The sequence below is a fragment of the Drosophila serrata genome, unplaced genomic scaffold, assembly GCF_035046125.1.
Source record: "Drosophila serrata isolate PLE 108 unplaced genomic scaffold, ASM3504612v1 contig_26, whole genome shotgun sequence".
NCBI classification, from domain to species: domain Eukaryota; kingdom Metazoa; phylum Arthropoda; class Insecta; order Diptera; family Drosophilidae; genus Drosophila; species Drosophila serrata.
In genome coordinates this window covers 579,733-602,105 of record NW_028256924.1, presented here as the reverse complement: position 1 = coordinate 602,105, position 22,373 = coordinate 579,733, and the positions used below count along the sequence as shown (strand labels likewise).

The 22,373-nt window shown below is 47.0% G+C and overlaps 9 protein-coding genes across 16 annotated transcripts; 4 read left to right on the top strand and 5 right to left on the bottom strand.

Annotated features, from left to right (window-relative positions):
- Position 1: 1 nt before the first annotated feature.
- PIG-A (phosphatidylinositol glycan anchor biosynthesis class A) lies at positions 2–1,888 on the top strand. Its single transcript, XM_020960087.2, has 4 exons — positions 2–236; positions 293–538; positions 599–836; positions 892–1,888. Exons 1-4 carry the CDS (start codon positions 135–137, stop codon positions 1,752–1,754), a joined length of 1,449 nt encoding a protein of 482 aa, XP_020815746.2. The 5' UTR covers positions 2–134; the 3' UTR covers positions 1,755–1,888.
- On the top strand, positions 1,756–3,191 carry LOC110189871 (band 7 protein AGAP004871). Its single transcript, XM_020960102.2, has 3 exons — positions 1,756–2,003; positions 2,059–2,572; positions 2,632–3,191. Exons 1-3 carry the CDS (start codon positions 1,898–1,900, stop codon positions 2,894–2,896), a joined length of 885 nt encoding a protein of 294 aa, XP_020815761.2. The 5' UTR covers positions 1,756–1,897; the 3' UTR covers positions 2,897–3,191.
- A 145-nt stretch (positions 3,192–3,336) lies between these two features.
- On the top strand, positions 3,337–6,056 carry Hyccin (PI4KA lipid kinase complex subunit hyccin). Its single transcript, XM_020958585.2, has 3 exons — positions 3,337–3,539; positions 3,617–4,321; positions 4,380–6,056. The coding sequence occupies exons 2-3, from the start codon at positions 3,648–3,650 to the stop codon at positions 5,368–5,370; spliced, it is 1,665 nt and encodes a 554-aa protein (XP_020814244.2). The 5' UTR covers positions 3,337–3,539; positions 3,617–3,647; the 3' UTR covers positions 5,371–6,056.
- LOC110188735 (tRNA N(3)-cytidine methyltransferase METTL6) lies at positions 5,694–7,184 on the bottom strand. The gene is made up of 2 exons (XM_020958571.2): positions 6,969–7,184; positions 5,694–6,905 (listed from the first exon to the last, which is right to left on the bottom strand). The coding sequence occupies exons 1-2, from the start codon at positions 6,969–6,971 to the stop codon at positions 6,045–6,047; spliced, it is 864 nt and encodes a 287-aa protein (XP_020814230.2). The 5' UTR covers positions 6,972–7,184; the 3' UTR covers positions 5,694–6,044.
- A 264-nt stretch (positions 7,185–7,448) lies between these two features.
- LOC110188117 (uncharacterized) lies at positions 7,449–12,957 on the bottom strand. 6 transcript variants are annotated; one of them, XM_020957708.2, is made up of 6 exons: positions 12,562–12,957; positions 9,036–9,309; positions 8,300–8,977; positions 8,167–8,244; positions 7,843–8,077; positions 7,449–7,787 (listed from the first exon to the last, which is right to left on the bottom strand). In XM_020957708.2, exons 2-6 carry the CDS (start codon positions 9,214–9,216, stop codon positions 7,634–7,636), a joined length of 1,326 nt encoding a protein of 441 aa, XP_020813367.1. In that variant the 5' UTR covers positions 9,217–9,309; positions 12,562–12,957; the 3' UTR covers positions 7,449–7,633. The 6 variants fall into 6 exon arrangements, with proteins under 6 accessions (XP_020813367.1, XP_020813357.1, XP_086688052.1 ...); XM_020957698.2 differs by having other exon boundaries at positions 7,843–8,098; positions 12,562–12,908; XM_086831926.1 differs by having other exon boundaries at positions 7,843–8,098; positions 12,709–12,841.
- Positions 12,958–13,165: 208 nt separating this feature from the next.
- On the bottom strand, positions 13,166–15,384 carry LOC110188104 (ataxin-10). Of its 2 annotated transcripts, none has more exons than XM_020957685.2 (3): positions 15,235–15,384; positions 14,096–15,179; positions 13,166–13,658 (listed from the first exon to the last, which is right to left on the bottom strand). In XM_020957685.2, the coding sequence occupies exons 1-3, from the start codon at positions 15,244–15,246 to the stop codon at positions 13,492–13,494; spliced, it is 1,263 nt and encodes a 420-aa protein (XP_020813344.2). In that variant the 5' UTR covers positions 15,247–15,384; the 3' UTR covers positions 13,166–13,491. The 2 variants fall into 2 exon arrangements, with proteins under 2 accessions (XP_020813344.2, XP_020813336.2); XM_020957677.2 differs by having other exon boundaries at positions 14,096–15,174; positions 15,235–15,298.
- Positions 15,315–17,218, top strand: Snx16 (sorting nexin 16). The gene is made up of 3 exons (XM_020957720.2): positions 15,315–16,526; positions 16,588–16,724; positions 16,781–17,218. Exons 1-3 carry the CDS (start codon positions 15,468–15,470, stop codon positions 16,845–16,847), a joined length of 1,263 nt encoding a protein of 420 aa, XP_020813379.2. The 5' UTR covers positions 15,315–15,467; the 3' UTR covers positions 16,848–17,218.
- Dlish (Dachs ligand with SH3s) lies at positions 17,184–21,712 on the bottom strand. 2 transcript variants are annotated; one of them, XM_020957742.2, is made up of 3 exons: positions 21,534–21,712; positions 18,286–18,409; positions 17,184–18,220 (listed from the first exon to the last, which is right to left on the bottom strand). In XM_020957742.2, exons 2-3 carry the CDS (start codon positions 18,357–18,359, stop codon positions 17,308–17,310), a joined length of 987 nt encoding a protein of 328 aa, XP_020813401.2. In that variant the 5' UTR covers positions 18,360–18,409; positions 21,534–21,712; the 3' UTR covers positions 17,184–17,307. The 2 variants fall into 2 exon arrangements, with proteins under 2 accessions (XP_020813401.2, XP_020813392.2); XM_020957733.2 differs by lacking the exon at positions 21,534–21,712 and adding an exon at positions 18,559–18,746.
- Positions 18,643–19,644, bottom strand: LOC110188154 (uncharacterized). Its single transcript, XM_020957745.2, has one exon. The coding sequence runs from the start codon at positions 19,508–19,510 to the stop codon at positions 18,953–18,955; it is 558 nt and encodes a 185-aa protein (XP_020813404.1). The 5' UTR covers positions 19,511–19,644; the 3' UTR covers positions 18,643–18,952.
- Positions 21,713–22,373: the final 661 nt, after the last annotated feature.

Sequence of the window (22,373 nt, the reverse complement as noted above, 5' to 3'; positions counted from 1 at the left end):
TGTTTCAAGTCTGTTAGTTGTTAAAGATCTGGTCACACTACCAGCATTTATGTTAATTTTGTTTGGCAATTTTTTTAGGCTTGATTTCAAGGAATGAGAACTTTTCATCTGGAGAAAGAGATAAAGACTGAAAGATGCGGATCTGCATGGTGTCGGACTTCTTCTACCCGAGCATCGGCGGCGTGGAGGAGCACGTGTACAACCTATCGCAAATGCTGCTTAGGCAGGGCCACAAGGCGAGTTGGAAGCGACCCACAAATATAATGATTTTTATTAAGCCTCTAAGCAATAGGTTGTGGTGCTGACCCACGCATATGGAGACTGCAGTGGCGTCCGCTACGTAACGGGCGGCATGAAGGTCTACTATCTGCCCATCAAAGTTTGCTACAACCAGTGCATCTTGCCCACTGCCGTCTGCAATGTGCCCATGCTAAGGGCGGTGCTGCTGCGAGAGCGCGTTGACGTGGTCCACGGGCACTCGGCCTTCAGCGCTTTGGCCCATGAGGCGCTGATGGTGGGGTCCCTGCTCGGCTTGAAGGTTAGCCTCAAACAGCAAAGGGAATTCTTAAACTAATTCTCTTTTTCGTCTTTCTTCCAGACTGTCTTCACTGATCACAGTTTGTTTGGCTTCGCGGATCTCTCGGCTGCCCTGACCAATAACCTGCTGGAGGTAAACCTGGGCATGGTCAACCATGCTATATGTGTGTCGCACATCGGCAAGGAGAACACGGTCTTGAGAGCCCGAGTGGCCAAGCACCGTGTGTCGGTTATTCCCAATGCTGTCGACACTGCCTTGTTTACCCCCGATCCTCAACAGCGACCCAGTAATGGCACGAGTAAGCAAATAAAGCACAACGGTCATATTGTCAAGTTAATCCTTACTTTTCGCAGTTAATATTGTGGTGGCCTCACGCCTCGTCTACCGGAAAGGCATTGATCTATTAGCAGGCATTATTCCGCGTTTCAAGAACATGCCTTATGTGCACTTCATAATTGTGGGCGACGGCCCGAAGCGGGATCTGCTGGAGGAGATTCGCGAGAAGTCAAACATGCAAAACCGAGTGGAAATGGTGGGTGCTGTGGAGCATTCCCAAGTGCGTGACCACCTAGTGCGAGGCCACATCTTCGTGAATACGTCTCTAACGGAGGCCTACTGCATGGCTATCGTTGAGGCAGCCGCCTGCGGGCTGCAGGTAGTCTCCACCAGTGTCGGCGGCATTCCAGAGGTTCTGCCCAAAAGCTTGATACTGCTGGCAGAGCCGGAAATTGACGCCATATACACTGGCATTTTAGTGGCCATCGAGAGGCATCTGAGGTGCTCGTTTAAAGTCAATCCTCCTGCGACTTCGGTGGCAAATGGTCACGTGCCAACGGAGGCCAATGGACGCGGAAAGCGGCGACGAAATAAGGTAAACAAGACGAAATCAACTACCACTTCCACGACCCAACTGCCCCAAACGGTCTTGGACCAGAAGGGCCACACAAAGCCAGTGCTTTGTCCATACAGATGCAACGAGCTGGTGGAGACGCTCTACAACTGGGAGGATGTAGCCCTGCGCACCGTAAAGGTCTACGATCGCGTTATGCAGGAGCGTTCCTTTACCACCAGCGAGCTGGTGTACGCAGTGTGGCAGCACGGATCCTGGTTCTTGGTGTTTTTTGTGGTAGCCCATTTCATGATGCGTTTGCTAGAGGTTTGGCGGCCCCGAAGACGCGTGGAGCCGGCCCAGGATATGCATTATTCGCCTAGCTAGCGATACCGAAACGGAATCCATTCCTTCTCCAGCAACTAGCCAAAGTCGTGAGCGTTTCCTTTTGCTGTCATTTTGGACGAATTCATTGCTCACGTTGACATAATCCTAGAATAATACACTATCACTTTTCTAAATCCACTGTAATGGAGAAGAAATCCACAGAGCCTGAACCAGGGGTTCTGGCTCAGAGCTCCTCGCTGAATATCTTTCACGACGAATCGCCATTGCCGCAACGAAATGTGAAAACGTGTGAGTTTTCCCCGTATCGGCCGCGCAGTTCGAGACTAATCGCAGTGTTCGCCAGCCGAGAATGTACCTCCCAGTTGCATGGAGAAGACCTTTTACGTGCTGTCCCTCATTATGATCGCCATTCTGTTGCCCTGGTCCCTCTTGTGCTGCATCAGGGTCTTGAACGAGTTCCAACGTGGCGTGGTGATGCGCCTGGGTCGCTTGCGACCGAAGCCTTGCGGACCCGGCGTTATTTTCCTAGTGCCCTGCATAGACGTACTGCGTATAGTGGACATGCGCACCAGTTCATTCAGCTTGGAACGGCAGGAGATCCTTACGCGGGACATGGTGACTATCAGCATTGATGGAGTGGTGTACTTCAGCATCAAGAGTCCGTACGATGCGATAATGCAGGTGTCGGATGCCCAGGACGCCGTTGAGAAGCTTTCCATGACCACACTTCGGAACGTGGCCGGCACGCACAAGCTAATGGATCTGCTGGCTTCCAAGGAGTATTTATCCAGTCAGATTGAGGCCATTCTGTACACTACCACGGAGGCGTGGGGCGTGCGTGTTGAGCGCGTAGAAATGTAATTAATACCGGTTTTTTCCCCGACTATCTAATGCCCAATGATCTATCATCTACTAGCAAGGAGATCTTCATGCCCGAACAACTTAAACGCGCCCTGGCTGTAGAGCAGGAGGCGATGCGAGAGGCCAAGGCCAAAGTGGCCGCCGCCCAGGGCGAACGGGATGCAGTTACGGCGCTAAAAGAGGCGGCAGACATCATGGAGACCAATCCGATTGCTCTGCAACTTCGCTATCTGCAAACACTGAACACCATATGCAACGATCAGACCAGATCATATGTCTTCCCCTTTCCCGTGGACATTGTGAAGAGAATGATGAAGTGACCCCATTATTTTTTTAAATAGCTTGACATTTTAAGAGATTAGCGTGCCATAACGAGTCCATCCTTTAAATCCAGCAATGCTTTATGCCACAAAAGACCTCTATTAGATTGGTAACTCAAATTTAAAACTAGATTTAAGTAAAAGGAAAATGCTCCCATTTTAGTGTTATTTACAAAAATATGTACTCATTAGAAAATACGTACCAAGCAAAATTACATGGAAGCAATAAATATATGTACTATAACATGTGTAATCAAGCATAAGAATAGTAATGCAATAAATAACCTACAACGCATTTCTAGAATTGAGAATTATCTTTCATTTTTTTTTATTAAATTTTCAAATATCAGGTTTTTTTTCATTGACCGCCTTATCAATTTAAAATTCAAAAGTGTGGCAGCACTGAACCAACCAGGGCTTGCAAAGACTACGAGCCAGCCCTGTCCATAATCAATGCACTGCAGCCCTGGTTTATTTGGGGAAAAAAATTAAGAGGGAGCAGCAGTGGAGAGACGGGTGATAAATTAATTAGCCACTGGTACCACATAACCCGCGGCGCTCCGGATATAAGACACCTGAACTCAACTCGCAAACACAGAAGCAGCAGCTATTGATAGATTCCCAGCTGCCAACCAGGGTCAAGGTGCGTATAGGCAACGATGACTGAAGGCCTGAACGTCTGACATTGGCAGTGGATTTTCTGTTACACTATGATTCCAGACCGTTGCTGCAGCTGCTGTAGGTGAGGACGATGGCTGAACTGGTGCGGGACTGGCTGGCGGACTACCAGCGGACGCGGGGCCAGCCGGCCGAGGCGGAAGCCTTCGTAGTGGAGCATGAAACGGACCCGGAGATTGCTGAGGCCATCTTCACCATTTTCAACGAGCGGCAACGCAATGAGGCGATGGTGCACGACATCTGCCAGCAGCTGCTGGCCTTTTACCGCTCGTCGGAGTTAACCCTACACAAGTTTCCGCTGCAGTTCATTCCGGTGCTCATCTACACGTACCTGCACTCGGTGGCCGGGGGCGATAAGAAGGCGGCCCGCGGCGTGGAGACGCTGCTCATCTGCATTTACAACGGCGAGGTGTCCACCGACGATGGCGGCCAGCGCGTGGTGGCCTTCCGCATGCCTATCCTGGCCCAGACGTCCGTCTACCACGAGCTGAAAAACCTGCCCATGACGGACCTGCGGCGATGGGAGGAGAACTGTAATCGGGAGGTCAAGTGGGGTCCGCACCAGCGCATCGAGTCAATACACGCCCAGAACCGCATGCGCATCCTCACGGCGCTGCTCTTCTGCTACAACCAGCAGGTTAGCCAGACGCAGAAGTCCTCGCTGCTCCACCTTTGCCGCGTTACGTCGCAGCTGGTCAACCAGGGCTTCACCACGAAGTCAGGCCACGGCCACCGCATGAGCTATGGGTAAATAGAGAGCCTCACAAAAGGATAAGCTTGTGTAGTTACCCTTTTCCATTTGCAGCTCCGATCCGGCAACGGGAACCCCCTTCCCCAAGCCCTCCTCGCCACGCATTCCTCTGTCCGCCGCCTTCCTTATCGAGCTGGTTCACGCCATTTATTTTGCCATGTTTAATGGCTATGGCACGATAGCCATTCAGACGCTGGACGACATCCACAACCGGGCCACCTATGAGATGTACTCGGAGCTGATCCTGGTGACCAGTGCGGTGCGCAACTCGCTACACGCCAATCCTTCCGGTCAGCCCAACGACGGCCCCATGGGCCTCAGTGTGGCCTTGACGCCGGCCACCACGACAGTGACCACATCTGTGTCAAAATCCATGATTACGAACGCCTCCTTCCGTACGAAAAAACTGCCCGACGACATACCCATCCAGGTGCAAGACCTTACCATGCAACAGGCGCCGCAGCAGCTGGCCAGCGTGACGGAGGAGGCAGAGCCCGGCTCTAAGGAGTCCCCATCGACAAAGGAGAAGGAGAGCTCCGGATCGCGTACATCCATCATGCGACCCAGCATGGAGGGGATTAAGGCGCAGGCACACAAGGCGCTCATTGCCGGCTTCAAGAAGTCCAAGGATAAGGAGAAGGAAAAGGACAAGGAGCCGCCAAAGCCGCCGCAGCGTAAGTTCGACAAACACACGCAGCGCAATTCGTTGCTCCAGTTGCAGGCAGAAACTCCCAGTGCGAACTCTACAAGTGGGGATGTAGGGATGCAACCAACAGCCGGCGATGTCCTGCCCCTGCAGACGCTTTCGCTGATCAACGAGAATGGAAGCAACAGTTTCAGTGTGGACAGCGACCTCAACGATGGAGTAATGGCAGTGAATGTCACACCCCTGCCCGCGCTGAGCAGCACCACCAACTCGGTGACCAGCAGTGACCTGCTCACCAAGAGTTTCGACTCCAGCATCGAAATGGCGCCGCTGGGCCACAGCAGCAGCAACGGCGGCAAGCTGACCGAGCACGGCCTGACAGCGGCGACGGCGGAATAGAGTGTGCAAACCGATTAGCCAAATTCAAGTATCAAGTATATATATACTTACAACCATTGCAAGGGCTCCGGCGGTGGTGAAGGATTAAGGATCGTTTGAGCCAGCTACTCCTTTGCCGCCCCTACTATTTATGTATTCGCCACCTCAACCACTGTGTATTATCCGTAACGGGAGCCGGAGGCGGCGGGACAGTTGATTCGACTTTATGGATTAAGGATCGTTTGAATTTGTTAAATTTGATGATGGGTTTCCTTAGTTGTTCGTGCGCATGTATGTATTATCTATCATATATTCCAAAGCCCAATTGTTGGTTAGGCTAAGTGTTGCTACGACGTCACAACAGTTATATACACAAAACTCTCTGCTGCATGCAAATTGCCTCAAATTAGAGGAAAAAACGATGCTCCATTTTCGGGGAGCAGCAGAAACAGATACACACACACACACATCCCCGGTGCATTTCACTTGTTTTAAGGCAAGGCAGCAGACACACATTCGGCCATCGTTGGGTCCACCAGGTAACTTCAATTGAATTCTACAGGAAACCGGATTAGTTCTGTCACTTATTAGCATATATATACATATATACAGGCATGAGTAAACTAATATATACATACAAATATTTATTGAACGTTGACTTGAACCATGTTATTGATTTAAAATAAATACAACAACTAAATACGTAACTCTTCGTTCTTCTTTCGGAACTTACCCTGCAGGAAGATGCGCGGCACGTCCACGCCCTCCTTGAGATTCAGTGTCCGCCGATGCACATAGGCATTGTTTATTATCTCGAAGCCATTGGCTTGGAATAGCTGAGATACCTCCTGCTCGGAGAAGAAGTAGCTGCGGGTCCCGTCCTGACGCACGTACAGATTCTCGGCTATCTTGTTGCCCGGCTTAAAGCGGAGCTGCGCCATGTCGTACAGCCCGTAGTCCCTGAACAGCACCAGTCCGCCTGGCTTGAGTAACTTCCACAGATTTAGCACCACATCCCCAAATTTGTGTGGATGTATGGCCGAAAGTACAAAGATCATGGTGCAGACATCGAGGCTTCCTTCCGGTATGTGCTCGTGCACCTGTTGCGTCGTGATGTCGCACTGAAACGCGGTTATCTGGCTGGGATTGTACAACGGATTGGAGCGCACAAAGTCAACGGCTCGGGGTGAGAAGTCGCAGGCGTAAAAGTAGAATCTGCCGCTACTGAAGCAACCTTCCTCGCTGGTCTGCTCCTCGAGTAGCGGGAACACGAGGTTTCCGACACCGCAGCCTACTTCCAAAAGCGTCCGCTTGTCGCTGCTTGTTTCCTGGTCTAGCAGTTCTTTGAACTCCCTCGTGGTCCAGTGGCGGTCCTTGAAGAAGCGCGTTTCATTCCGTTTGTAGAATATGTCCCAGTTTCTTTGGGCATCAATTTCCAACTTGTTGGCCTTAAATTCGGTCACGAAACCACGTTTGTTTTGGTCCTCCAGTTTTTGCCTCTCCTCTGCGGTTAGTTCCTTGGTTTGGGAGGTAAACACATCCGGTTCAAGGGCATCCTGAAAGCGTTGTAATTGTTAATAAAGGCATAATAAAAGCGTGTTAGTACGGTATTTACTTACCATATTGTTAATTTTATGTTGCCGTATGTATTTTAAACATTAACTAATGGGGTAGTTGTTGTTCAGCGGCAGGACACCAGAAATATAATATTTTTAAGTAATTAAATCGGTTTTATTTGATAATTAATGTTTTTAAATGTGTTTACTTCCAAATTGAAGGCACGTAAACATCTTAACAGCTGATTCGCATGGAGGGAGCCAACAAATTTCAATGGGGGTCCACAAAATTGTATTTATCGATAAAAAAATTATTTTCGATCTTGTGTGCACAAGATGGCAAAATTCGAATGATTGCTAAAAGTCATATATATATATATATATATATATATATATATATATATATATATATATATATATATATAATTAATTAGCAATAGAATATTAAATTAACGACCTAACCCCACATCTATTCTTATCGTTACCGATACCGATAACTTGTGAAGCAATCGGAATTTAAATTTCCGGCAACGGTTGGTCCACTGACTGAAAATAATTCCTTTATTGCCCTTGAGATTCTTATAGTTATAAAGCGAACATTTTAGATACAGCCATTAGGAAAACAAACAAATAACAAAAGTGAAATGAAAAGCAACGTCAATTGCTTTGTCTTTGGTTTTAGGAGGACACGTCCAATGGGATGTCCTGTCATCGTGGCCCATAGAGCGTTATCTGCCCATAATGGTTGGCTCATCGGCCATTGCTACTTCGTCGTTCGGAGCTTTAGCTCCCTTCTTTTTGCCCGAGTACCAGAGGAACATAACACCGCACATAATATTGTCCACGAACGTAAACCAGGCCAAGTACACTCCGTATCCATAGCTAGAAATAAAGATGTTCCTCAGAAATTTGTTATTTCTCCCTATATATCACTCACGTCAGTTCGGCGCCATCGGGATACGCGTAGAAGAGATGATCCTTGGTGTAGTCAATCGAGGAGAAGAGCACCTGGATCACCACCAGCGCCGTTGAGGCGGCCACCAGATGGATCCCGCCAGCCAGGCGCTTGAACATATACCGTGGATTCATGAAGGTGTAGAAGGAGAAGACCGCTCCCAGGCTCATCACGAACAGGGTGATGCAGGCAAACGATGCCTGCGTCCGGATGTAGTCTGAAAGGGAGTACCAAGTGACTGCCAATTATGAGCCGTCGTCCTTCAGTTGGGAGTGTGGAAGATAGAGTGTATGTGGGAGTACCTACCCATTAGTTCGTCATCGAAGCCCGGCTCGTTGCGCAGGGCATTGGAGTTAGGGAACATGTCGATGTACTTGCAGCGCTCTAGGGCAGGATGGATATAGAGATTTACATAAAAATAATGGAGGATCCGACTCACGATTCGGTATATAGCTGTAGAAGGCGGTCTGTCCGCCTCGCTTCGGCGGCAGTGGCGGCACCAGGATCAGGATCACCCGCTCGTCATTCAGGACGTAGGCAGGAATACCAATGTCACGGATGTAGGTGCCCAGCAGACGCACCACTAGCGGATAGTCCGTCCAGTTGGCGAAGATGGCCAGCTGGGCCACCTCGGGAATTACATAGTACGACCAGGTGTTGTTGTACTTAACCCGCTGCAGCGCCGAACCGAAGGTGTTCCTCGCAATAATGCCCTTGACATCCAGCGGATCGATGGGTATGGGTTTGTTTGCCGTGGCATTGATCTGCCGCTGATTGTCCTCCGTGTTCATCACAAGATTGCGGAAGGCAGTACGCATTGTTTGGAAGCCCTCGTCTTCTCCCCGCGCCCAATGGGCAAACATATGACGGCGCGCCGCCTCCGTGAAGTTATCTGACGACTCCAGCGGCTCCTGGGCAAACTTCTTAATAAAATCCATGTGTGAGAGATTCCGCTTCGCCTCGTTAATGTTCGTCTGCGAGGTGTAGGACATGGAGCTGAAGTTGCGCACCACCTGGGCGTTGCTCATAGCATTGGGCACTATGGTGTTTCGGCAGTGACGCCACAGACCCGAGTGCGAGGACATAAAGAAGCGTCGCGATTCCGGGATGAAAATGCCTTCAACGGAATGGGATACTATATTTCAGTTGATCCGTTAGAGAAGGCGTAAACTTACCTTTTCCTCCTGATATAATAATCCAGTGATCGGTGGAAATGGCCACTATCCAGATGAGCAGAGAAACCACCATCAGCAGACTGCAGCCGAGCAGGACTCGACGCTGGAACATGTATGCCTCCATCAGCGGCCGCCGGGCCTCATCCCGGCCGATGGTCGACGTGGACAGGTCGCGCTTCATTCTGGTTCAGTTGGATCAGACTATCTTCCCCTCCTAGGGCTCTCTGGACGTTGACAACGGGCAATCCACACGCACATGGAACAGCGCACGTTCCTGGTGGGCAGAGCAGACAATACAAGACAGTGTAAGAGTGCTGAATGGGAGAGATGGTGGCGGGTTTAACCAGCTTTTATTGCTCTCTGTAGGCAAATGAAGTCATGCGGACACACATCGCACACACATGTGGGACATTCTTGGGCGCCACGACCGTTTCCATCGTCCGGCAGGTGTTTTTACCATGCCTACACATCGGTCATGCCATCGGACAACCTGCCCCATTCCCAGATCTGTCTCTAATTTAAACAATATAGTTTATTTTTATGCTAAACATATAGCGAAGGGTAAAACAAGAAATTTCAGTATTCGAAAATAAATCGTAATATTATTTAAACTTACTATCATTATGATTTTGTGTATAGTTACGTTATGTTATGTTAAGCCTTAAAAATAGTACTGATTAAACTATATAATATAAATGCCATAGAAATGGTTGTTAAATGTGGAGGATCAGTAAGTATCTTTCAACAGTAAGTATCTATGACCACTAAGTATGTATGGCCAGTAAGTAGATTTGAACAGTAAGTATCTATGACCAGTAAGTAACTCTGAACAATAAGTATCTATGAGCAGTAAGTAACTCTGAACAATAAGTATCTATGACCAGTAAGTAACTCTGAACAATAAGTATCTATGAGCAGTAAGTAACTCTGAACATTATGTATCTATGACCAGTAAGTAACTCTGAACAATAAGTATCTATGAGCAGTAAGTAACTCTGAACAGTAAGTATCTATGACCAGTAAGTATGTAGTATGATCAGTTACTAACTTTGGACACTAATAAACAATGACTTGCAACTTTTGTAACACAACACATTTCTGATACTTGGCCGGCAGCAGTCACTTCGTTCCGGGGATGTTAGAACACAGTTGGGAATCATAAGCACACATGTGCGAAGTTAGTTTTGGAACAAAGAGCAAGCTATTTGAATGAAACTATGGAGTTATTCTTCTATATAATTTTACTAGTATATAATTCGGAGCATGGCGAATCGGTGGACTATATATATATACATATATATAGCTGCCATAGGAACGATCGGACGATTTATAGAACTTTGATCAGTAATTAACTATGAACAGTGAGTAGCTATAAGCAGTAAGTAACTCTGAACAATAAGTATCTATGACCAGTAAGTAACTCTGAACAGTAAGTATCTATGACCAGTAAGTATCTAGTATGATCAGTTACTAACTTTGGACACTAATAAACAATGACTTGCAACTTTTGTAACACAACACATTTCTGATACTTGGCCGGCAGCAGTCACTTCGTTCCGGGGATGTTAGAACACAGTTGGGAATCATAAGCACACATGTGCGAAGTTAGTTTTGGAACAAAGAGCAAGCTATTTGAATGAAACTATGGAGTTATTCTTCTATATAATTTTACTAGTATATAATTCGGAGCATGGCGAATCGGTGGACTATATATTTTTTACATATTTTTGTTTTTATAGAAATTAAAGATTCTCTGTTTTAAGGATATATTTATGTAGAAGAGAAAATGTTCTTTGTAAAACAAAATAAAATAAAAAGTGTCACTGACAAAGGAGCTTTTCAATAATTTTTGTCCTTTATCCTGAAATCCTGCGGAGAAATCGGGCTAAAAGTTGTAAAACAATTGAATGATGATGAGGATTGACGAGGAACGATGAAATTCCAGGTGAATAAATAAGCCCGTTTCTAATCATTGCGTGTGTTTTTGGCATAAGGGCGAGTTAACAAGAATTTTCTTTTAACCACTTAGTCATTTCTTTTCTGATATTTAAATAGTTTGGTTCTTAAGCCCCTAAATAACTTTATTTCCTTGCATCAGTCTCACCAAAAACTATTTTTTAACCTAAACTGTGGTCTTTCTCAGGCAGCGCGCGAATCTCCAAGAACGTGCCCATTAATTATGTTGTTTTGGATAAATCGTTTTTTATTTTATTTATGTATTTACATGTTGCCACGGTGACCAGAAATTCCCACTCGGAAAAGCGGTTTTCTGAGGCCTTTCCTCAGTTTTATATTTTCTTTCTTTTCGTTTGACAGAAATTAAGCAAATTAGTGGACACGTCCAAAGACCCGCGGAAAATAAATGACAAAAATGCGAATTCCTTCGTCAAAATAATTTTCGCCTCTTCGCGGAATATTTGCCGAGAATTAGGAATTAGGTGCGCCTATTCCGAGTTCCCGAGTGGGTGGGTGGCGGGTGTGGAGCAGAAGCAGAATCAGGAGCAGAAGGAGGAGGTGGCATGGCGTGTACAAGTGCTATATACATTGTTAGTGCTTGCTGCCTGTATGCCATGTGGGATGCCTCCCGAATTTATGATATTTTCGTTATTCCGTCTTTGTTCCGTGGGTTGCCGAAAGTGTCATCTTGGGGGAAAAACCCAGAGCAAAAGAAAGAGAGGAGCAAAGCGGCGCCAGCTTCTGTTCCTGCTCCTCCTCCACCCACACGAACTCCTCCTCCACTTCCGCGATCTATTCCCGGAATAGATCTTGGCCGTTGCAGTTGCAGTTGTGAGGAGTTGGGCACGGGCTGCAGCCACTTGCGTCATGAAGTGCGTCATCGGAAGAGGCGAAGGAGAAGAAGATAGAGTGGATAGAACTATAATGTTTATCGAAAACTTTAGATATTTCCCAGCTATGAAAGGAGTTCTATGGAATGAGCCCCTCTCGTTCCTCTTCTTCTAATATTTTTTGAAGACAATTTGCCATTATTTTTAGCTGGCAGATTCCTCTGACGGGCAACCGTCATTAATTCCCACCTCATTGTCTCTATTTTTTGGGCGCGATTATTGACACTTTTGACAGGGCGAAATTTTTATATATTTTTTCAAAACCGAAATAAACGCGAAACGCTCGCCTCTATTTATTTATTTATTTGTTTTGTGTGTTTCAGCCTTTGTTTTACTTGCTGTGTCTGCGGCGGCGGTGGCGGCGGCCATTGTATTTTTGGTATGTGCCGAGGAGGAGCACAACCGTCGTCGCAACACGTTGAATTCCTCATCCTCATCCTCCGCCTCCGTCGCGGCATAAAAGCGTAAAAGAACGCGAATTTTGAGAAATGTGTATTTAATTAATGCCCCGCATAAATAATGCCAATGCCAGCCAGCACGGATTCTGATTTTGATACTGAAACGGATTTGAATTTGGGATCTGATCTGATCTGCCATCTCCTCGGTCATAAAAGCCCACGACTGACAGGCGTCCTGATTTATCGTTATATAAGAGCCATGCGATCCGTGGCCATGTTTACCATTAAAGCTGCAACAATGCAACGGAGATCTCTGGGGCCCAGATTATTTTCTTTATGGGGCGCAACAATGATTTGTTTAGTTTTTATGAGCTGGCGTTAATCGCTGAGACGAAGCGCCCGATAACAACCGAAATAAATTAAATATACCGAGCGAAGCCCGAAACGGAATGAAAGAGCGCGATCTTGGCGAATGCTGCTGCTCCTGGCGGGCGACGATCAGCACGGTTCCGTCTGCTGCTGGCCAAGGCAGAGCACAGACTGACTGGCTACTAGCCACCAGTGGTTGTCGTTTGCCTTTGCCTTCTTCCGTTCTTTCGGGGGAGCGGGCTAAGACAAAAGGCAACAGGCAGTAGGCAGGCAGCAGGCGTAGCGTAGCGCAGCCATTGTTAGCCAGCATAAACATAAAAAATCGTTCTACATACGCGCCGCTGGGGAGCGGGCGTGGACTGGGGCAGAGGAGCTGCCACCTGCAGCATGTAGCCAGTGGCAGGAATCTCTGGGGCTGTTGCTGTTGCTGGCACCGACCGACGTCATCGTTTGCTTAATTGCGCCATAAACATGAACTCAACTCGACTCGGCCGATGCTGTGTGCACAAATTTAGAATTTAGATGGATTTAGGCATCTCTCTTTAATGGTACACAGAGCATGGTACATGGGCAGCTATTTTTATATCCTACTCGCTAGCCACGCTAGCCATCATTCGACATTGCTCCGTCCGTGCGGCGCTCTCTCTCTTCCGTCGACTGTGCCATTAAACCGTTGACATCGCGTTTATGAATGCCGTTGGATCTGAGTTTTGGCATACCATTAGCGCACTGTAAGGGGGGCTGCGGAGGATAACGTGGTGCGAAAGACAGCTAGCTAACCACTTGTTGTGGGCCAGCTAGCCAGCCAGTGGTCGTGACTTGTTGGATGTGCTGCTTTGTGTGCTATTGCCGCCTGTCCGAGATGCGTAACGCACCCATATCCAGGTTGAGCTCGCTGAGAGTGTCATTGGGCGCGGAGCCTTGCATGGTTAGACCGGCAATCACCTGCTGTGCCTCCGGGCAATTGATACAGGCATTCCGAATGGCCAAGATACTCCACTCGCGCATCACTGTTTTGGGGGACGGAATAGATAAAAGCGTTTTAATTTATGAGTCGTAACTTAACGAAAATTAATCAAAGCATTTCTGCTAATAATTAACATTACTTATTGGTTTTATGAGCTGTAAAGTGTAAATGGTTTCTCAAAGCCAAGAATGCAATTAGGAAAGGCCATAATTTTGTCATGAATATTCTCATTTGCATCTCTTAAATAGTAATTAAAATAAAATGCTGAATGAAATTATTATTAACTAATCACTAAAAAATATATGCTCGGCTTTTAAATATTTAAATCAAATTGTTGAACGTTTTAATATTCTTTTAACTACGTCAAACTCTTTAAACTTAAAAGGACAAAACAAATAAATTATTTTCATCATAAATAGTCTACTAGAGACCCAGAAAATAAATGAAAATTAATTAAAATAACTAAGCCATATATCTTACACGGATTCCTGGCATCCATCGTAGTGCACTCCAGGAGGGCCGGCAGCAGTTGTGTATCGAGGCAATAGCCCCTATTTTCCTTATTTTCATACAAAAGATTCGCAGAGCAGCGCACGAGTAGGGTTTTCAGTTCATACGACACATTCTTCTCGTAGCCCGCATCGATGCCTGAGGTTAGAGCAACCTCCTCCAGCTTTGTCATTGGCTTGTCCAGCCCCCCGCCATCGGGTTCCTTGCCCGCAGCCACCACGCATCTGAGTAGGCTACTCACGTTTATGAACAGCGAATGATCGGTGGCATAGACATTGGCGTACTTCTCGGAGCCACTAACACTGGCAATGATCCGAAGGAGAGTGTGAACCTCGCGGGGATGAAGTTCGTGCTTCAGCTTGAGAGTTTCCCGGAGGATGCAGTCCGATTTCAGGCGGAACTCTTTGGCAAAGTGCTGAAGCAGGAATAGCGTGACCTCACCATTCGGGCTATTTTTGTACAGGTAATGAGCCACGTAGTCCAGAAAGGCGATTCGATCCTCCGTGTCCAGTTTCTGGTAGCAGGCCACGCAGGCACGTCCGTTCTGCACGATAAAGTGTTCCAAAAAGAAGTGCAAATACTCGGGACTGTAGGGGCACCGAGCCTCAATTAGGGCCCGCCACAGACGTACGCAGGTCTGGAGTGCCACCTGGTCGGTGACTAGACTACCGCGACCACTCAGGAATATGTTGTACATGATCATTAGGAGTATGTTGTTGGGGGTGCCCAGCGGAGAAGCATACGCTTGTTCAGCTATCTTAGAGCCGTGAAGATTCCATGTCAATCTCTGGGTAACCTCATTATTAACCACGCTATTGGCCAGCACCTGCAGTGACAGATTGTGCGCCACTCGATGCTCCGTGCGCATCAGTGGGTTAAAGGACACTGCATCGAGAAAACATGAAAATTCTGCACTCCTGGCCAGAGTTTCTTGACTCTCCTGGCTTTGGGTCAGAAGCAGACGCAGGTTTTTAAGAATACCCTCAATTTCCTCGCCATTTTCAGTCAAACTCAGACTCACGAGTCTTTGTATCAGCTCGCTGGTCTCGCTGTGCTATTACAAATTCTTAATTGTAGTAGTTTTCTGCGAAATAAACATAAATATTTACCGCATGCTCCATTTTCGCTCGGAAGACAGCTGTTTACAGCTAGTTATCGATAGTCCAGAGAATCTGGTCAGAAAATTCTCAAGAGAGAAAGCGAGGATGGTCACACTGCGTGAACTACAAAAGAAAAACAAAAGCAACAACAACAGCATACTTTCGTGAAGAATTTAACAAAAATATTAAAAGTCATGTAGCACGCAGAGCTGCAGTTGGAATTAAAGCAACCAAACAAAGCGATGTCACTGCGGGCGCTGCGAAAGAGCCACAACAATAGCAACAACAGCACAGGAACTGCCAAAGCGCCACAAGCACAAACATCATCGTCGTCGCTTTTCAAGAAGGCCAGCACAGCAACAACGACGTCACCGAAGAAGAAATCTCTAGCCCAAACTCTGGGCAGCAGCTCCAACAGTCGCTTGGTTGGCAAGCAGACGCTATTCCGGCAGAGGCAATTTCTGGGCCGCCGCTGCCACTCGAGTCCCGACCTGCGACAAGTGGAAAAGTATCGAAACGGCAACAACAGCAGCCTGTTGCGCAGCAAATCGGAGGGGGATGTTGGCATAGCCCTTCTGGAGCGAAACTCTGGTGCTGCATTGACGGCGGCCAACGCTAAGTCGGAGGTGTGTCTGCAGAGGATAAGCTCACACAGCTACGAGCAAACGAGGTCCCAAAACTCTAATAGAACCACCATGCTGGGTGGAGCACGCTCCCATCGGGACTTAACCCAATCTTCTTATGGCCACCATTCAGGTGGAAACCATGGCGATAACCTGGAGGTAACCAGCAGGGCACCGCGTCGAATGAGCGAGTGTAGTCTGGGCTACAGTCAGACCAGCTCGCGCCTAACTGGCGGCAACTCTCACTCAATGTTCGCCAGCCAGATGACGCTTTCCTCGGGCTCCCAGGCGCCGCCCGTGGATCCCAATGCCGTTCTGCGCGTGCCCATCATTGGTTACGAGGTAATGGAGGAGCGGGCACGCTTCACCGTATACAAGTTGCGCGTGGAGAACCCGGAGACAAATGACTGCTGGCTGGTAATGCGGCGCTACACAGACTTTGTCCGGTTAAATGGCAAGCTAAAGCAGTCATTCCCTAAGCTGTCACTCATGCTGCCGCGTAAGAAGCTCTTCGGGGACAACTTCAATGCCGTCTTCCTCGACAATCGCGTGCAGGGCCTGCAGATCTTTGTCAACTCGGTTATGGCCAAAGAGGAGCTACGCAAGTGCAAGCTGGTGCGGGAGTTCTTTTGTCTGGATGAGCCGCCCTCGTACTCCGAGTCCATGGAGGAGTGTCGGGTATGAATGGGGACTTACATATAATAAAAAGACACTGGTTTCTTATGTTTATCTTTTTTAGGCAATTTTCGAGGCCCAAGAGGAGACCATTGCTCATTTGAAAATGCAGATACAGAACAAAAACGATCTCATACTCAGCTTGCAGCAGAAGCTGCGCGAAGAGATGAACGAGAAGGAGCAGCTCAGGGAGGCTATGAAGTGAGTATTAGAAGGGCAGCGTCTGACGAGCCAGATATTCACTATAACTCTCACAGAAATATGGACCCCAACTGTTCGCACTGCTCTTCGGCCAACGAAGCAGAACCTCTGGGCTTGAAGTAGACGCAGATCCTCCAAAAGTCCATTTGGATGTGCGTGTGCGTACTACATTATGCTGAGCATAACCCTACGCACTCGCACCGATCGTGGATCGTATCCATATTCAATCCAAACCCAAGTGCATATCGAGGAGCATGCTCCGCTCCGTCAGTGCTTTAGTATTCATATCTCTAGACCTAGAAGCTAGCACGTGCTGCCCAAACTGGTACTGACTGGAAGGCAATCTTAGATATTTTTGATATACGTTTACGGGAAACCTACCAGTTTAGGATAATGAATTACATCTAGATGTAAGTGCAAAGATAACCCCATGTATACAATGTGTTATGCAAGCTCACATACAAAATAAACCTAAGGCACAATTTATTACTCAATGGAACGGTGGCACGATATAGAATGGAAAGAAATGTAAACCTAAAGCGAAATGTGTTAATTATGGTGATAATGAAAACGAGGGTATCTCTCAGAGGCTCGTCATGGCAGGCGGTCGAGCGTAGGCCTTAGGAATAAATCCATATTTGCGGGTCTTGGGTGCATAAGCCCAAAGCCATCCGTCCACCGTTTGATTGTTTAGATCGGCATAAATCCAGTCCCCACGACGAACCGAAAGGTACAGGTCATCGGGAGCCTGCGCCTTGTAGTCATACAGCATCACCAGTTCGGTGCCATGGTAGCGCAAGTCATCCGTTCCTAATCCCAGTGGTTGCTGCTGCTGTTGGGACTGCTGCTGACCCTGCTGTTGCTGTCCCTGCTGGCCCTGTTGCAGAATAGTCTCCATGGCACTCAAGGTGGCCTTCTGCTGCTGCAACACTCGGACGCTGTCCGCTGGATAGATGAAGCTGGCCGGAACGAAGCCCTCCTGCCCATCGCTGCGCATTATCCAAAACCAATCGGGATCCTCACGGTTTAGGACGGTGACAAACTCTCCCCGTTCCACGGACAAATCATTCTCGTCCCTGGCTATAAAGGTGTACAGAACGATGCAGCGACCGGAGGGTTCCTTAATGAACGGCGTGCACTCCGGCTCCACGAGCAGTATGTTCTCCATGCTGTTGGCAGACCCGGGGTTCAATGCCTCATCACAGAGCACATCCAATTTATTGTCAGTTCCCAAGAGCGGCAAGTTCTCATCGATTGGCTGCTCGGGACACTGTTCCCGGGGCAGTTTCTTCTTGACGGCCAAGTCGGCCAGCTGAGTGTTGCAGGGAGCACAGTAGGAGAAGGGTATGAAGCCCTCCTGGCGTGAATCCTGGCCTATTACATAGACCCAGTCATTCTCCCTGTACAAGATATTGACCAGCTGTCCCCGCTTTACCTCCAGTTCGTCATCCACGCAGGGCGTAAAGTCGTGCAGCACCACCATCTTGGAATCGGGACTGAATGGGAGTGCATAATGGATGATTAGGACTAATCAATGTCATATTTACATATGTGGGCTTACCTCAGTCCGTGCTCCTTTTCGATGCCCACGCGGACCAGGGTTTCGATGCTGGAGGATCCAGTTATCCTGCCCATGCCCAGGCCCCCCACAGCGGGCAGATCCCTCTCGATGCTGGCATTAGTAGCTGGAATTTTATCAACATTTTATTTAATAAGAACTACATTTATATAACATTCTTAAAACACCACATATGTATTTATCTCTGTGTGCCAAGTTCGTGACTGAAGTCTTTCGTTTTGTAAACCAACTTCTTGCGCCGTTCTTTTAGCTTACCTTTCTTCTTGTCGCGCCGCATGCGCACGGGGCAAAGGAACGCCATCCCTTTATTCCAATCCTTACCGTAAGGAAACAAAAATATAAGGACTAGTTTTTTAATTTAATTGTTTTTGTCTGATCTTGTTTCCTGATCTTCTCTTCTCCTAGAGATGGTAAACTGACACATTTCAATTTCGATTGGCTTCTTCGTTAATCGATTGTTATAACCTAGCCCGCGAAAATTAAAAGCTGATTGTACAATGTGCTCTTTGAAGCATGAAACATATCCAAAGGTCTTTGATTTTGGGTGCACTGCACTAGGCAAGCATTTGCCTTGGTAATACGTGTCCAATTTTGCGTAGTTTCTTGAAATATATGAAATGCATGACCGCCCCTGGGTGATTTCCTCTGGTTAACGGACCCGTCTTTGCGAAGCCGATCTCCCACGGTTGTAGGTGAAAGCCTCATCCGTAGCCTGGCCCTCGTAATACTGGTAGAAACGGCGCTCGGGCAGAACGTAGTCTATAGTATTGGTGTACCTTAAAGCCTTGATGGTCAGTACGACAGAAAGCACCAGTTGGGCAAAGTAGCAGACATCCTGGCGCACAAACATAATCAGCCTGGGAAAATGCTTAAGAAATACCAGTCCCAGGCTAGTGTTGAGCACGGCATCCCGGCTGACATCTAACAGGGCGTGAAACTGCTCCCAAATCATGGCGACGAACACCTGGGTGGCGACATATAGACCCACCAGCTCCAAGAGCAAACGCCATAGCTTCTGTACCGGCGGATAGTTCACAACGCGGACATGGTGCATTAAAAGTACCGAGGAAAGAACGAAGAGCGCTGCCGGAAAATCGGGAACATACTTCAGGGGCAGCACATTGCAGCCGGCCATGTAGAGACCCACGGATCCGATGCAGCCCGCCACCAGCTCCGTTATCTCATACATCCCGCGCACAATCACCATGTCTCGGCTGTTATTCTTCTGTATATCTATAATATTCTTAGCTCCTATATAAAAATAATAAATTTGATGTTTCTCTCTAGATAGAACGTTTTGATATGATCGGGTATGGTTCAGGTGACAAACTTTTTAGGGGTAACATTTCAGGTTGCTAAGTGTAAAATTTGATTATCAAGATATATTACTGACTCTATTCCCCACGTCTGACCCCACTGGTCCAACCCCTTTTTCGCTCGCGTCACTTGCATTTTTTCCTTGACAGCTTCGTGAAAAAGTGCAAGGGGCAATGCACTATTTTGGTGCCAAGGATACCCGAGTTCGCATGCAATTTTCGATTATAATTCAGCGAGAGCCAGTGCCACCAAAAGAGCGTGACTAACGTGACGACAACGAAGGAGAGAGAAAGTTTTGCAAACTGACCTACACCTCAGCACATGGCCCTCCTCTAACAATCTAACTATGGCGAAATTGCGCATTAAGTATAGTCAGAAGCCACCTTGTGTCCCTCCAAAAATGGCAGCAGGTGCCACACCTCCAACAAAAAAAAGAAATAAACACAACACCCCCGCAGCTTGACTTTTGCCAACTACGCAGTTGATTTCACATCCGCATCCACAGCCCCATCCTCATCCCCAGTGGCATCCTCCCCATGCCCTACCCCAAGCCATGGCTGAGAGAGCTGTCTTCCCAGTTAATCAATAGAGCGGAGTCTGCGCAATGTTTTAATCCTCGGATGCCATTCACAAAACGGGGCGTCCAGGAGTTGGGGGCGGACATGGACGTGGACGAGAGATGGCTACTCATCTACGGATGCTGCTGCTCCTACTTCTCCCCACTGTCTGCGGGTAATTGTTGCTCGGACCTCTGATGTCCGAAAAAATGTGACTAGACAGAGGAGACAATTAAGAGATGTGGCAGGGGCCACGGTACGGATACGCAACGGGGTGTAGGGATAGCCGGAAAAAGCAGCTCACTGGCTTTTTGGGTCAGCTATTTTGGGTTGTCACGCGTATATTTTATTTGCATACACCTCGAATAATAAATGTACGAAAGGACAGATGGATTTATCTTCGGCCTTGCATAAAATTAAAACAAGTACATATGTATGCTATGTACATACGACCTTGAAAAGGAACATCCCTAAAAGTTTGCATTAAAGGTGGTGAAATCATAGCCTCCCTGACCTTGGAAACTTTTGTTATTTCAAGAGTGGCAGCTAAGTGGGTTATAAATCGAAATGAATTTAATTTTACCATATTTATCATACGTAGAAATTGACTTTATATAACCCAATAAATTCCCTATTTCAATAATTGTGTAATGCCTTCAACGAGATATAAATCATTCGTGAAAAATCCAAACAATGAGTGGAAAAGTGAGAAAAGCTGGCAGGAAAACTGCAATATACAATATACAATATTTTTGGGCTCGCCAAATATGCAATGCACTTGAGCTTGTATGCGTGCATATTTTGATTTGTCTAAAAATGTTCGGCAATTGGCATGGGTCCAAAAATGTATACAGATTTTCAGGAGGGGATTATATGGTATTCAAGGGGTTTAACATACAAACTTATATAGCACTTAGCGCCCTGGTCAAGCAAGCAGTGGTGAATCAGTGAAAGTATCTCTGGGGTAGGAACTTAACCCCATCAAAGCTCACTTGACTTGTGAGCCGCAAAATGAGCAATAAGAGGAATAAGAGCCATCGTCCAACAAGACTATAAAAGTCCCGAATCCCCGTTTTTCAGTTCGTGTGCAAGCATGGGTTCTCGATTTCATTATCCGCCATTGCTCCTCGCCTGCAAAGCCGTCAAGTGTCACGTATGAGGGGATACGAACACAGGGAAAAATGTTGGGTCAGAAAGCAAAGGGCCTCTTAACTTTGACTATATTTTAAATTTAAATAAAGTGATGGGGTCCATGGCAACAGGGGAATAAATTGGAAAACAAATGCCTAGGCCTGATCCCTTCTATAGCATCTACATAAGTATATACTTGATGTAATTGTAATTGTTAAGACTTACCAAAGTAGAGCCCCACGCCTCCTCATTGCTTCCTTCCTTCCAGTGTGCTTGTTCCTCTTTATCCAAATGTATGGCTCTGGTCAAGTAATATTTTTGATCGAAGGCTAATCACTACCACTACCACTAGATGTAAACACTGGGGAGGCACGGACAGAATGAGGCCAGAGTGACGGCGGAGCCTGTATTTATAGTCCCCGAGTAAAGAGAGCAGAGAAAGTGAGAGTGAGAGAAAGAGAATTCTAGAGATCCCTAGAGCAGAGACAGATAGAGACGAGGAGATGTCGCTTGAGATACCCAGAGAAACATACCAACTAAGAGAGAGAGAGAGAGAGAGAGAGAGAGAGAGAGAGATAGGGATAGGTTTTGAATTTCCCCCTGTATTTAACGATCGTTTCTATAGTCGTCCGATTTTAATAAAATTAATACCGAAATTATAAATTAATACAAAATGGGCTTCAAATTAGATTAAAATATGATGAAATCTAGAAAAGCTATATTATATAGTCGTTTGAGCCGGCCTGATCCAACATATAGTAGAGAGAGGTTTTTAGATATAATTCAGATACCTTAAAAACTGAGGGACTAGTTTTCGTAGAAACGGACTGAGAGAACGACAGACGGACATGGCTTTATCGACTTCAAGAACACACATACATATATACATATGTATAAAGCTCCTTCACTGCCCTGCAACCTTGTGACTAAAATTATAATACCCTCGATTTTATATTATTTTGTGATCCCTGTAAATGTCCCCTGATTTTGTTTCTCTGGACGACCAACGTCACAAAAGAGCAGCGCAGAACAATCTAGAACGTCGGTGGTGGGTGGCAGGTGGCC

Excerpts from the sequence above, each read along its gene's own strand:
- PIG-A (XM_020960087.2), top strand. The coding sequence starts at position 135 with ATGCGGATCTGCATGGTGTCGGACTTCTTCTACCCGAGCATCGGCGGC. Across the intron at positions 539-598 it reads GGTCCCTGCTCGGCTTGAAG|ACTGTCTTCACTGATCACAG; the intron begins GTTAGCCTCAAA and ends TCTTTCTTCCAG. Across the intron at positions 837-891 it reads GCGACCCAGTAATGGCACGA|TTAATATTGTGGTGGCCTCA; the intron begins GTAAGCAAATAA and ends TACTTTTCGCAG.
- LOC110189871 (XM_020960102.2), top strand. The coding sequence starts at position 1,898 with ATGGAGAAGAAATCCACAGAGCCTGAACCAGGGGTTCTGGCTCAGAGC. Across the intron at positions 2,004-2,058 it reads GCAACGAAATGTGAAAACGT|CCGAGAATGTACCTCCCAGT; the intron begins GTGAGTTTTCCC and ends AGTGTTCGCCAG. Across the intron at positions 2,573-2,631 it reads CGTGTTGAGCGCGTAGAAAT|CAAGGAGATCTTCATGCCCG; the intron begins GTAATTAATACC and ends ATCATCTACTAG.
- Hyccin (XM_020958585.2), top strand. The coding sequence starts at position 3,648 with ATGGCTGAACTGGTGCGGGACTGGCTGGCGGACTACCAGCGGACGCGG. Across the intron at positions 4,322-4,379 it reads GGCCACCGCATGAGCTATGG|CTCCGATCCGGCAACGGGAA; the intron begins GTAAATAGAGAG and ends TTCCATTTGCAG.
- LOC110188117 (XM_020957698.2), bottom strand. The coding sequence starts at position 9,216 with ATGAAGCGCGACCTGTCCACGTCGACCATCGGCCGGGATGAGGCCCGG. Across the intron at positions 8,978-9,035 it reads TATTATATCAGGAGGAAAAG|GCATTTTCATCCCGGAATCG; the intron begins GTAAGTTTACGC and ends ATTCCGTTGAAG. Across the intron at positions 7,788-7,842 it reads CCCGATGGCGCCGAACTGAC|CTATGGATACGGAGTGTACT; the intron begins GTGAGTGATATA and ends CTTTATTTCTAG.
- LOC110188104 (XM_020957685.2), bottom strand. Across the intron at positions 13,659-14,095 it reads GATGGATGCCAGGAATCCGT|TGATGCGCGAGTGGAGTATC; the intron begins GTAAGATATATG and ends CCCCCAAAACAG.
- Snx16 (XM_020957720.2), top strand. The coding sequence starts at position 15,468 with ATGTCACTGCGGGCGCTGCGAAAGAGCCACAACAATAGCAACAACAGC. Across the intron at positions 16,527-16,587 it reads AGTCCATGGAGGAGTGTCGG|GCAATTTTCGAGGCCCAAGA; the intron begins GTATGAATGGGG and ends TATCTTTTTTAG. Across the intron at positions 16,725-16,780 it reads CAGCTCAGGGAGGCTATGAA|AAATATGGACCCCAACTGTT; the intron begins GTGAGTATTAGA and ends TAACTCTCACAG.
- Dlish (XM_020957733.2), bottom strand. The coding sequence starts at position 18,604 with ATGGCGTTCCTTTGCCCCGTGCGCATGCGGCGCGACAAGAAGAAAG. Across the intron at positions 18,410-18,558 it reads GCGGCGCGACAAGAAGAAAG|CTACTAATGCCAGCATCGAG; the intron begins GTAAGCTAAAAG and ends ATAAAATTCCAG. Across the intron at positions 18,221-18,285 it reads GAAAAGGAGCACGGACTGAG|TCCCGATTCCAAGATGGTGG; the intron begins GTAAGCCCACAT and ends ACTCCCATTCAG.
- LOC110188154 (XM_020957745.2), bottom strand. The coding sequence starts at position 19,510 with ATGGTGATTGTGCGCGGGATGTATGAGATAACGGAGCTGGTGGCGGGC.